Source organism: Tiliqua scincoides, chromosome 5 (assembly GCF_035046505.1).
Source record: "Tiliqua scincoides isolate rTilSci1 chromosome 5, rTilSci1.hap2, whole genome shotgun sequence".
In the NCBI taxonomy this organism is placed as follows: Eukaryota; Metazoa; Chordata; class Lepidosauria; order Squamata; family Scincidae; genus Tiliqua; species Tiliqua scincoides.
The window spans coordinates 83,673,075-83,686,951 of NC_089825.1; the positions used below are offsets into that span (position 1 = coordinate 83,673,075).

General features: G+C 45.7%; 1 protein-coding gene across 1 annotated transcript in view; it reads right to left on the bottom strand.

The window, feature by feature from the left end:
- The window catches only part of TOP2A (DNA topoisomerase II alpha), a 35,546-nt gene extending 27,427 nt beyond the window's left edge, over positions 1 to 8,119 (bottom strand). The window contains exons 1-4 of the mRNA XM_066631343.1: positions 8,087 to 8,119; positions 2,721 to 2,867; positions 1,189 to 1,279; positions 808 to 871 (exon numbers count right to left, since the gene is read on the bottom strand). Coding sequence (XP_066487440.1) covers positions 808 to 871; positions 1,189 to 1,279; positions 2,721 to 2,867; positions 8,087 to 8,119 — 335 coding nt within the window. The remainder of the gene's footprint in view (positions 1 to 807; positions 872 to 1,188; positions 1,280 to 2,720; positions 2,868 to 8,086) is intronic.
- Positions 8,120 to 13,877: the final 5,758 nt, after the last annotated feature.

A 13,877-nucleotide genomic window follows, 5' to 3' on the forward strand; every position in this document is an offset into this window, starting at 1 on the left:
GGTGATTGTTCAGAAGTATTCCTTTTGAAAACAAGCTTATACCTCTGACAGAGGTTTCATTTTTTTAGCAATACTTGAATTTAACAGAGTCTTTTACAGTAACTTACTGGACATGGTGCTTTACAAGATTTGTCCCAGGAATTTGCTTACCCTTTCACCAAGGCTATGAAGTGCCTTGATCTCTCAAACTTTACCTAGTAACTTGTCCTTAGGATAAATTCAGTCAGTAAATGACTGACATGAAAGTCACATTCACAAGCAAACTCTAAATGCAGAATGCACAACAGACAGCAGAGGGAGCTCAGGCAACTTAAGCCTGTAATTCTTTTCAGCAGCTTACTAAAATGATCTGCAACTAAAAGAACCCACCTACCAACTGTTGTTTGGGCATCCAGCTATTTGCAACCCCTTTCCTGACCAGAAAAACTAATGTATAATATAGACTGCATACAAGCTAAGATTTCCCTTTTAAAAGAGTTTGGCACATAACAGGAGCAAGGTCATGCCAACCTTGCCAGGACTATTACTTTCCTCAGATCACTATGGAAGGAGTGATCCTACAATTCAAATCTGGGTTTTGATGTGAATGGTCTTCTGCCTAAACATTAACAATTAGGATTCGAAACATAGCAAAAAAGCACACTGAGGAACAGTGTGTTAAAGGGTTACAGAGGACAATTCACCTTCAGATGATCACATTGCCCTGTCCAATGAATTGGACAACCCCTCAGCGTGCATCAATGCTCAGACTGCAACAGTAGCCAAAGTAGTTAATAAATACCCAGTGAAAACCTGAACAAGACTTACGGGTCAATGTTAACTTTGATACAAGACATGCTCTTATCTCTTTGCTTGTTATCGGCAGCATTGACTAAAATGGAGAACAGAATATAGTTTAGGGAAGGAAGAAATTGGTACTCATCAATAAGTACTTTCTCCTGGCATTGGAACCCAACCCCAGCCACCCAAATCAGAGTAACTAGTTAGCCCATATGGATTACTCTGCCTGTGCTTATAATTCACATTTTACAAACAAGGCAGCAGTAGCAGCTCATTGACAGCAAGTTTAAGTCTGAGCTAGGGATTTAATTTCAAGTCCACCTTACTACATCTGGAAACACAAGATGCATCCATCAAATATCTGAATTTGTGGTGAACAGAACATTTAATTACAGAATGAACACATACCTAAGATTTCATCAAAGATTTTATAAAGCCCAGGCACAAAGGTGACATCCCTGCAATTCAGTCCCACATCTTCATCAAACACCCACATTTGCTGGAAAGGAGAAAATTAAATATAAATAATCTTGTCATAACTTTAAAGAATTTAGTACAGTGCATTGTTCTAGGGCATTGGTTCCCAATCTTGCCAGAGTTGAAATGTCGTTAGAACCAGGAAGCGAATGATGATGATGCAAAATGCATCACTTCCATTACTGCCAAAATGCATTACTGCCATTCACTTCCTGGTTCCGAAGCCTAGCACAAGCCTCTTGATTTTCAACCTTTTTCATATCACGGCACACTGACAAGATACTAAAATTGTCAAGGCACACCATCGGTTTTTGGAAATTGACAATGCACACTATGCTGTTGGGGGGGGGCCCTATTAATAAATGATCCTCCTCCAAACTTCTGCAGCACACCTGCAGGCCGTTCACGGCACACCAGTGTGCCACGGCACAGTGGTTGAAAATGGCTGCTCTAAATAGTGAAAAGAGGGTCAGGGTGGGCAGGCTGGCTTTTCACAGCACATGGTTTTTGCACACTGCAGCTCTGCCCGCTGTGCTGAGCCTCCTGCTGCTGTATGCCCAGCAGTCTCAATACTGGGCAATGGGTGCCTGCGACGCTTCAGCAAGGATATCACAATGCACAGACTGGGAACCCATTCTAGGGAACCATAGTTAGAAAGTTTTTTACTGAAGAGGAAGGAATTTAGAATGGAGGGATAAGAAAGCCAGGAAGGCAAGATAGTTGGCAGTGTGCACCATTTTATTTGTTTGATGAAGTAGTAACTTGCTGACAAAACTTACTTTTATGTTAAAACATTTATACTTGCTTCTCTCTTTGAAAAATAAAGAATCAAGGAGACTAACATTAAGAGTTTCAAACTCTTAAAATAAAATACAATGATAAAACACGACTGGCATTAGTGTCCAACTTAAAACATTGAGACATCACTACCTAGATACACATCGATGGCAGGACAAAATTTCTCAAGAACAAACAGATACCACTGTGGTGGTTCTCATCAGCCATGAAGTCTAACTGGGGCCAGCATGGGATGCTATAGCCAGCACACCAGAACTGCCGAGATAAGTTGGGTAGAAACCACCCTTTCAACCTCTGAAGTGAGAATGGTATACAAGAGGATGTTTTGGGCAGCAGAGCCTATACTATGGAACCCTTTCCCCAAGAAATTCATACAGGCCCCTCACTATCTTTTGCTGCCTGGTTAACTGTCTTGTTCACAGACGTTCTCTATCATTGTATTGTGCATGTTATGTTTTTTCTCTAGTATCTTGTTTTCCATGTTTAATTATTCTTGACTGTTTTTAACTTTTGTTGCACATCACTTGGGAGTGTTTTCCATGGAAAAGCACTTGAGGCATTTAATTATAAATAAACTAGCACAAGGAAGCAATTGAAAAAGCTCCCTTCAGTTCGATGTCACCCATTGGGCCTCTATTTCCCACCCCAAACAATCCACTTTTTACCTGCGTCACTTGCTCCACAGAGCCAATGTAAGTATCAGGCCGGAGCAATATATGCTCCAGCTGGGTTTTCTTCTGGTAGATTCTTTCAACGGACAGCCTCTTTTTTGGATCCCCACTCTTACTCACTTTGGGGTTGGTATCCACAGACTGAAAAAGAGAACAAAAACATCAGTTAAGTCATTTCTGCCCTGTTGTTGGCATCCTTCAGTCTCGGAAGACTATGGTGTCACGCTCTGAATGGTGGTTCTGGAACAGAGTGTCCTCTCCAGTGCGCGAAGCCTGGGTAAAGTAGGTATGGAGGATAGGCTGTTACCCATGCAGCAAATCCCCCCTCTCCACGTCGCTGAAATGGTCCAATGGAAAGGCAGAGGCCAATATGGTTGGTTCCAGCAGCATCGCAGGAGTTGCCAGAACGTAACTGTGTTCAGCCATGAACTGCCTCAGGGACTCCGGCTCCGGATTTTGCCTCGAGGTTGACTCCTGAAGCCTTTTCCATAACTGGATGTAGCCACAAGGCAGTGGAGGTTTGGGATCAGAGTTTTCCTTCTCTCCGATGAGCTGCTTTCCCAGGCTGAAGAGTCCCATCTACCCGGTGGCTGTTTAGTCGCCTCTTACGACAAGTACAGCCAAACTGAGGGCCTGTTCTTATCCCCAGCCCCCAGGGGGTCATTTCTGCCCTACACTGCATATATGCAACAGGGATGTAATGTGTACACCTGTGGGCTGGGCAGAAATGGGTTAAACAGCCTGCAAAGAAAAGCTGGCTGGGGGGGCTGGAATAAAGACTGGATGGAAATGAGAATACAGGCACCCTCCCCATATACTTGTATGCATACTGATACATTGCGCTCATGACTCAGAAGGTGAGGAAGAACTAACAGGAAGTGGAGTCTAGCATTCTCTGTCTGCTTCCTCTCCTATCCACTTCCTGTTAGTGTTCTCTCCGTCACCTCTGGTAGCATTAGTCTAGCAGTTCTAAGACTAGTATTCTCAGTGACTGGTTTTGTTCTCATGACTTTCTGTAGCAAAGGAAAAAAAGATATTTTTTAAAGCCTTGGCAAAGGAAGAGAGGCAAATCATGAGTGTGATGAGGGGATTTCAGTGGGGTTCGCTGCTATCCATGGTTTCTGGTATTGGCGGAAGCAGCAGGAACCTACCCCCCTTGGATACCAGGGAACAGCTATGCACACCAAACATGGGAACACATGGTTGAGCTAAAGTTTCCCATGAATTATTGAATCTTTAGAAGAGCTTGTGCTGGAGAACAGGTCAACTGATATTGATAGCTAAAATAACCTCCATGATCATAGGCAACATATCTTTGAATATCAGTTGCTGCTGGTTAAGCAATGCAGGAAGAAGCCTTCTTGCCCTGCTTGTACACTTCCCAAACAAATCTGACTGTCCACTATTGGAATCTGGGCAAGGGCTCTTGTTATGCTGTTCCAATTTCTTCAAAAATGTGTATCTCACTTTTCCTGCCACTTCAGGTCAGCTAACAATTCATAAACAATTAATAAAAACGCAATAATCAAATCAAGCAAACTCAAAGGCAACCAAATAATCAAGCCACAATACCAGTATTGTATAAGCTACCAGACACATCATTCTCCCAAAGAAGCAGGTCAAAAAAGTACCATTTTCATACAGTACTTGGAAAAATACAGAACAAGGGCCAGGCAGACCTCAGTAGCGAAGGCATTCCAGAGCCAGTTCAACCACTGAAAAAGCAGTGCTCCCAGCTGGTGGATACAGAGGGCACAGACACATGGAACAAGGCCACAGATGATCATGATCAGCATATACAGGAACACACATAAGGATAAAAAGAATCTTCAGGCACTTGGGTCCCCAACCATTCAGGGATTTAAAGATCATAAACAGCATCTTGAGTTGAGCTGAGAAACAAATGGGTAACTAAGGCAAATCTCATAAATTTGAGGAAATGGGGTCCAAACTGGCTGCCATATTTTGTATCAAAGGAAACTCTGAACGCACTTTATGGGCAGTTCTTCTTAAGGTGACCAAGGCCTAGATCAGACCAGATAAGATGGCAGCTGACAGGATAGTTGCAGCTGATAAAAAATGTTGATCATCACTAAGGGCCAAATTCTAACCAACTTTTCAGCACTGGCATAGCTGTGCCAATGGTACGTGTGCTGCATTCGGATGGGTGGCACTCACAGAGGCCTACTTAAAGTAGGGGAATGCTTGTTCCCTTATCTTGGAGCTGCATTGCCCTTATGTCGGTGCTAAAAAGTGAGTTAGGATTGCTAGGTCCACAGCCTCTAGAACAGGGGTCTCCAAACTTTTTGGCCAGAGGGCCACATTAAATATCTGGCGCAGTGCTGAGGGCCAGAAAAAATTTTAAATATAAAATTTAAATAAATAAATTAGAGATGGAACTTAGATGAATGAATAAATGAATGAGTGGGCTCATTCACTCAGCCACTCCGGCCCTCAGAACACCCTTAAGATGAAATCAGAGCACAGCTCTGGTCACGTTCAGTCAGGTGAGCCAGAGGCTTTCAGGGGATAAGAGGCTGGCCGCGGGCCGGATAGAGGCTCGCTGTGGGTTGCATCTGGCCCCCGGGCCGGGGTTTGGAGACCCCTGCCCTAGAAGGAAGCCAGGTTCAAGGAATACCCCCAAGTCTGCAAAGTTCTCTCTCCAAACTAAAGGTACCAGGAATTTGTGAGAGAGATAATGGAAATTAGGACAGAATCAAGCACAACCTCAACACTAAGAAACAAGTAGAAACAAGATGCCTAGTTTGGATGTCATGCTGCCCAAGTGCCAAACCATGCTCCATTCTGCCCTCTTGAGAGATCCCATGACAAGACATTTTGTGCCTAGTTTGTCAAACTAGATCTTTTCCTGTACCCATGAACAAAGAAAACATATGCCCAAGTGAAGAAATATGAGAACATATGAATCTAAGGGGCATGAGAACACCTGCTTTCAAATAGTAGGACGGTGGACTATAAGAATGCTTCCAACTTCCTCCCTCATTAATTCTGAAGACAGCGTGGGGGGGGGGGGTTACAGGTGAGACGGGGTGACAGGTGAGACAGGGGGGACAGGGTGAGGGGGGACAGGGTGAGAGAAACTGTACGCATCATAATAGAACAGGTGGTAATGAATATAAGTAAGAATATAGATAGGGGTTGGGGACAGATTTTTTTTTTAGCACCAGAAAGTATATCCTCCTTAGTTTTCCCAATTGTGTGAGGTGGGTAGTCCAAATCATATCTGCACATGGTAGGAAAATTAACTGGGTATGAGGGGCTAGGACATATGCACAGCATCGGTGCTCTATGTTACTGGATGGGGCTGATTCCAGACTAAAAGTATGAACCAAACAGCTTCTAACAGGACTGCTTACATCCCTTACCAATCTTGATATTGAGATCTTCTCTGGCAACCCACCTCGGTGTTTGGAAATCAGGCATGTGACTATTAAGGATTTCTCTGTGATGGCACCCCCAGTTATGAAACTATCACATATGTTTGCCTGGCATTAACCCTGTTAAGTTTCAGGCAAGAGCTCAAATGATGTTCTTTGTCCGTTTAACTGCAACGGGTGTTTCCATTGTTTTGGAGCGTTGGCATGGCTCTTTGTATTTTGTGCTAGATTTTAGGCCATCATCTGTTGCTTTTTTATTTGGTATATGATGGTACATTGTTCCAACAATGGCTCTTATGTAAGTTTAATAAAAGGACAATTATACTGAACCTGAAAGGCTAAAATTATAATACCTATGCAACACCGGGTGACTGTGGCCAGTCACTGCCTCATGGTCTGGCTGAATTCACAAGGATGATGTGAGGACAGAATGGCAGGGGTTTGGGGAAGAACCACCCATCCTGAGAAATCCTAGTAAGAATTTCTCTGTGAAGGCACCCCCAGTTATGGAACTGCCTTCCCACAGATGCCTGCCTGGCATCAACTCTGTTAAGCAACAGGTCAAAATGATGTTATTTGCACCTGTGCTTTTAACTAATTGAGTGTTTGTGTTGCTTTGGAGTGTTTGTAAGGTTCTTTTTATTTGGTGCTAGTTTTAGGTCATCTTCTGCCACTGTTTTATTCGGTATATTGATGCTGCATTGTTTTAATGTCTCTTTCTTAAGTAAGTTTAATAAAATGACAATTATATTAAACCCAAAGGGCTAAAATTCTAATATCTATGCAACACTGGGTGACTGTGGTCTGTGCCTCATGGTCCGGGTGACTTCACAGGGACGCTGCGAGGACAGAATGTTGGGGGTTTGGAAAGAAGAACCACATATTTACTTCAAATTTACTTCTTTGATGACTAGAGTATGAAATAGGGTCTCTTTACTTGAAAGGAGCGAGAGATAACATATTTTTCAGAAAAGACAGAAGAGAGGGTGTCCAACCACAGCAGATGAAGGACTGGTAAGTGTAGGAGGGGAAAACAAGGTGGCTGGTGATGGGGGTTTGACAAATACAAGTTGTTAAAAACAATAATTTAAATTTATTATTATTAATATATCACTTTTCAACAGAAGTGTTCACAAAGTGGTTTACAGAGAAAATAACAAATGGTTTTTTATTGTAAACGGGATTGGGGAGGTGATATGAGGAGATCAGAACTGTCCCAGAAAGCACTTTAAGAAGAATCCTGCTGGATCAGGCCAAGGACCCATCTAGTCCAGACCCCGGCATCTCACAGTGGCCTACCAGATGCCTCAGGGAGCACCCAGGGCCATAAGAAACCTGCATCCTGGTCCCATCCCTTGCACCTGGCCTTCTGAGGCAGACTCCTTCTCAAACTAGGAGGTCACACACACCCATCATGGCTTGAAACCTGTGATGTAGCTTTCCTCAAGAAATCTGTCCCATCCCCATTTAAAGGCATCCAGGCCAGATGCCATCATCACAAGGAGTTCCACAGACTAATCAAAACACTGGGTAAAGAACTATTTTCTTTTGTCTGCCTTAACTCTCTGAACACTCAATTTGAGTGGATGTTCCCTGGTTCTGGTGTTGTGTGAGAGGGAAAAGAGCATTCCCCCAATCCTCTCTATTGATCATCATATCCTGTGGCAAGGAGTTCCACAGATACTCAATTAGGGGGGTTCTAGTGTTGAGTGAGAGGGAAAAGAGCATCCCCCAATCCTCTCTGTTGATCACCACATACTGTGGCAAGGAGTTCCACAGACACTCCATCTGAGTGGTTCTGGCGCTGCGTGAGAGGGGGAAGATGATCCCTCCACCTGTCCATCCCCTGCGTGGTTCTTATGCCTCAGCCCTACTTCCCTCAGGCGCCTAGACTGGAAAGCATATCGATCCCCCCCTCAATGGAGCCCACCCCAAGTTAACGTGCCTGGGGGGAAGACTCACCTTGAGAGGAGAGACGGAGTCGTCGAGCTCCATGGCGGCTGAGGGGAGGACCTGGGGCCTCACTGAGGGGACTGGGGGGTGAGCTGAATGACCCCAGCTGGCACTGAGCTCTATGGGGGGAGGGGAGGCGGACACAGAGGCTCCAAAACGACCGTTGCTCGCCTCGAGCCTTCCCACCAACCGCCGACCGGAGTCCTAACGGGAAGCGACCGGGAAGGCAGCGACTCGCAAAGGCGAGAGGAACTACTTTAAAAACTAGGCAAACTTCAAACGAAGGGCCGCAGCCCGCTCAAACGCGCCCAGCCAATCAGCGACGACCCCTCGTTCTGCCGGACCAATCGCCGCTCGACGGAGAAATCCGAATGCGGAGGGGGCGGGGCTTAATCCCGCCAATCAGGTCGCGATTGGAGCTTTCAAAAGAAAGAATGAAGCGCCCACGCACTGTACTCCTCTTCTTCGTAGTGGAGGGCGGGCACATGGGTATGCTTGGCCAATCGGCAAGGAGAGAAAGATGACAGGCGTCGCTCTGGACCAATGAGCACTAGGCCTGTGCAAAAGGGTGCAGTTTGAATTATCTATTTGTGCCTGCTCCTGATACCTGTCATTGTTTTAGGCAGTTAGTGTGGCAAATAAGTACTTCTAATGAATGGATTTAGAGACTCTGTGTGTGTGAGGGATGAGGGGGGAAGGCAGGCAGGTGAGGCAGAGCCTCCCCACTGGAGTCCTGTGTGTGTGTATCAAGGATGGGGGGGAAGGCAGGTGAGGTAGAGCCTCCCCACTGGAGTCCTGTGTGTGTGTAACAAGGATGGGGGGAAGGCAGGCAGGTGAGGCAGAGCCTCCCCACTGGAGTCCTGTGTGTGTGTATCAGGGATGGGAGGGAAGGCAGGCAGGTGAGGCACAGCTTTCCCCACTGGAGACATAAGAACAGCCCCACTGGATCAGGCCATAGGCCCATCTAGTCCAGCTTCCTGTATCTCACAGCAGCCTGCCAAATGCCCCAGGGAGCACACTAGATAACAAGAGACCTCATCCTGGTGCCCTCCCTTGCATCTAGCATTCTGACATAGCCCATTTCTAAAATCAGGAGGTTGCACAAACTCATCATGGCTTGTACCCCGTAATGGATTTTTCCTCCAGAAACTTGTCCAATCCCCTTTTAAAGGCATCCAGGCCAGATGCTGTCACCACATTATATGGCAAGGAGTTCCACAGACCAACCACACGCTGAGTAAAGAAATATTTTCTTTTGTCTGTCCTAACCCTCCCAACGCTCAATTTTAGTGGATGTCCCTTGGTTCTGGTGTTATGTGAGAGTGTAAAGAGCATCTCTCTATCCACTTTATCCTTCCCATGCATAATTTTGTATGTCTCAATCATGTCCCCCCTAAGGCGTCTCTTTTCTAGGCTGAAGAGCCCAAACGCCGTAGCCTTTCCGCATAAGGAAGGTGCCCCAGCCCAGCAATCATCTTAGTTGCCCTCTTTTGCACCTTTTCCATTTCCACTATGTCCTTTTTGAGATGTTGCGACCAGAACTGGACACAATACTCCAGGTGTGGCCTTACCATCCATTTGTACAATGGCATTATAATATTAACTGTTTTGTTCTCTACCTTTTCTAATGATCCCAAGCATAGAATTGGCCTTCTTCACTGCCGCCACACATTGGGTCAACACTTTCATCGACCTGTCCACCACCACCCCAAAATCTCTCTCCTGATCTGTCACAGACAGCTTAGAACTCATTAGCCTATATGGGAAGTTTTGATTTTTTGCCCCAATGTGCATGACTTTACACTTACTTACATTGAAACACATCTGCCATTTTGCTGCCCACTCTGCCAGTTTGGAGAGATCCCTCTGGAGCTCCTCACAATCACGTCTGGTCTTCACCACTCAGAGAAGTTTGGTGTCGTCTGCAAACTTAGCCACCTCACTGCTCACCCCTGTCTCCAGGTCATTTATGAAGAGGATGAAAAGCACCGGTCCCAGGACAGATCCTTGGGGCACACTGCTTTTCACCTCTCTCCATTGTGAAAATTGCCCATTGACACCCACTCTCTGTTTCCTGGTCTTCAACCAGGTCTCAATTGAGGAGAGGACCTGCCCTCTAATTCCCTGACTGTGGAGTTTTTTCAGTAGCCTTTGGTGAGGGACCGTGTCAAACGCCTTCTGAAAGTCCAGATATATAATGTCCATGGGTTCTCCTACATCCACATGCCTGTTGACCTTTTCAAAGAATTCTATAAGGTTGGTGAGGCAAGACTTACCCTTACAGAAGCCATGCTGATTCTCCCTCAGCAAGGCCTGTTCATCTATGTGTTTTGAGATTCTATCTTTGATGAGGCATTCCACCATCTTAACTGGTATAGATGTTAGGCTGACCGGCCTATAGTTTCCCGGGTGTCCCCTCTTTCCCTTTTTAAAGATTGGTATGACATTTGCTATCCTCCAATCCTCTGGCACCATGGCCGTTTTGAGGGACAAGTTGCATATTTTAGTCAAGAGATCAGCAACTTCATTCTGGAATTCCTTAATAACTTTTGGGTGGATGCCATCAGGTGACTTATTGATCTTTATCAATGAGGTCTGAAAAATCTTCTCTTTCAACCTCTATCTGACTTAATTCCTTGTTCAGGAGGGGCCGTTCAGGCAGCGGTATTTGCCCAAGGTCTTCTGCCGTGAAGACAGATGCAGAGTACTCATTTAATTTCTCTGCCATCTCTAAGTCTCCTTTTATCTCCCCTTTCCCTCCCTCACCATTCAGAGGGCCAACCGGTTCTCTGGCGGTTTTCTTGCTTCTAACATATTTGAAGAATCTTTTATTATTCCCCTTAATGTTGCTGGCCATGCATTCCTCATAGTCTCGCTTGGCCTCCCGTATCACCTTACACTTCTTTTGCCACAGTTTATGTTCCTTTTTATTCTCTTCATTAGGGCAAGACTTCCATTTATGGAAGGAAGCTTCCTTGCCCTTTACAGCCTCTCTAACTTGGCTGGTTAGCCATGCGGGCACCCCCCTGGACTTAGTGGAGCCCTTCTTCCTTTGCGGTATACACTTCCACTGGGCCTCTATTACTGTTATTTTAAGCAGCCTCCATGCACTCTGGAGAGATTGGACTCTTTTTACCTTCTTCTAACCAGCCTCCTCATTTGAGGGAAGTCCGCTCGTTGGAAGTCAAGGATTTTTGTGAGAGATTTGCTCGGTATTCTTCCCCTGACATGCATGTCGAAACGGATCACAGCATGATCACTGTTCCCCAATGGCTCAGTAACATTGACATCTCTAACCAGTTCCTGAGTACTGCACAATATTAAATTCAGAGTCACCTGTCCTCTGATGAGCTCCATGACTAGCTGCTCTAAGGCAGGGGTGTCCAAAGTTTTTGGCAGGAGGGCCACATGGTCTCCCTGACACTGTGTTGGGGGCTGGGGGGAAAAAGAACTAATTTACATTTAAAATTTGAATAAATTTACATGTTTACATAAATGAATATATTAAAGATGGAACTTATATGAATGAATGAAGGTCTTGCAGTAGCTCAAGGCCTATAAAAGACCTTGCACAAAGCAAGGCTGGCCTTTCTTTTGCTGCTGCTACTGCATCACAGATGTGAAACAACAAGCAGTGGAGGGAACCCTCATCCACAGCTCACATGCAACGTCAAACGGTTGCCCTCACACTGAGAGCAGTTGTGTCGGGCCAGTGTGGGCTCCAACAAATCTCCAGAGGACCAGAGGCTCATTGGAGACTGGGGGCTCCCTGAGGGCCGCATTGAGAGGCCTTGAGGGCCGCAAGTGGCCCCAGGGCCAGGGTTTGGGCACCCCTGCTCTAAGGCACAGTCATTTAACATGTCAAGAAATCCGGTCTCCTTTTCGTGACCAGGGCACAAATTGACCCAGTCTATATGAGTATAATTAAAGTCCCCCATGATTACAACCCTGTCCTTCCTTGTCACCTCCCTGATCTGTTTCCTCATTTCAAGGTCCCTTTGAAAAGTGCCTCTGCTGTGTGAGGCACCCAACCACCCACAACCCGCTCTGCACTCCCTCCCTCCTCGCATGGGTTGTGGGTGCTTGTGCACTTTCACAGGGTGGGGGTGCTTTTCAAAGGACTCCAGTGGGGAGGCTCTGCCTCCCCTGCCTCCCCCACCATATAAGGAACAAGTTCAACCCAATATGTAGTAGTAGTACAGACAAGGGAAATTCCTCATGTAGAATGTAATCCCCCCCCCCCTCCAAAAAGTCTTGGGGCAGCAGGTCTCAGGGGTTACATCCCCATCTTCACAAATATGCCTGCCTGGTTGTATCCCCTTCCTTCCCATTCACTGAGGAAACAGGGAACAGCAGCCTCAGTTGGGAAAACCTTTCAGGGCAGAACACAATCCCTATCCACCATACAAAAAAGATGTAGGGATAGGGCAGCAAATGTTTGCCAATAGCTGCCGTTTTTGCACTGGGTTGCGGCAGGACCTTGGGAAAGCCCTGCACCACTCCACATGGTGGCCCCTTGATGGGTGCTACTTGATTGGGTGCTACATGGGGCCCCTTGATTGGGTGCTACTCCTGCCACTAGTAGTGATGGCTCAGGGGTTGGCCCTGTTCAGCCAGGTGAGCCTTCTGACTGGAGTGGGTCCTCATCTGGCTGTTAGCTGGGACCCCTGCTGGCAGGCAGCCACAAGCAGAAAGTCCTTAAAAATGCCCTGGACTTTGCCCTATAGAGAAAGCTGTTGGTTTCTTTTATTTTTGATATTTAGTTACTAGCTTTCTATTCTAGAAGGCAACAAAGTAGTGAACGCAAATAGTGTACCATTTCAAATATTAGTTAGAATCTGCAAAACAAGTTAAATGAATACAATAAGTTAGAAGAATATAAATGTGGCACGATGGTCGGGGTAGTAGTGCCCTGGTGCTGATGCCCTCCTTCCCACCAGGTGTGCCCCTTTCCCCAGAACCAAAAGGGTAGATTCCATTGTTACCATGAGGTCAAAGTTAGCTAGAGCTAACCCATCCCCGAACGCTCCCTGCTGGTTTCACGGAAAATCCCCCCAAAACTAGTCAGTAGTGTGTAGCCAGTAGTCCAGGAGGGCTGGGGCAAAGCTCTGGTCAAGTTCAACTGATAACAGGCAGGTGAAGACTTAAAACATAAAAACATTTTTATTAAAAATAAAAGGGGAGAGGGAGGTAATACAAGGTGGAAGGAAAAAAGAATAAGTAGGTAGGCTCACAGAAAATGGCTTAGGCAACAGAAGAGCCGGAGTATGGATCTTAGTAAAAGTACAGCATGCAATTGTAGACAAAACTTAATGCAAAATGTGTTTCATTGTGCGTACTCGAAAGTCAATTTTCTGGACTCTACGGCACCTCTCCAAACTCAGAGAATGTGGGTGGTCTTAACTATGCACAGATGAACGCTGTGGGGTATCAAGCTGGAATGCACACAAACATTCTTGGCTTGACTTTAAGTAACTTAGGTCTGATGAGGTTTTATGACCATTAACACCTGCTAACTGGGTAAGAGGCACTTTTTAAGTGGGTGCTCTTCTTTTATTTAGCAGGGGGAGAGTAACTGGGCCCTCCTCACCCCAGTACTGTCTTTTCTAGTGGCTGTCTGCTGGTGTTCTTTTGCATCTTTTTAGATTGTGAGTCCTTTTGGAACAGGGAGCCATTAGTTGTTTGTCTGATTTTGTCTGTAAGCTGCTTTGTGAACTTTCAAATGAAAAGTGGTATATAAATACTGTTAATAATAATACTTGGGCATTTGACCTTGTTGGGTTACCTGGAGTGCCCAGTG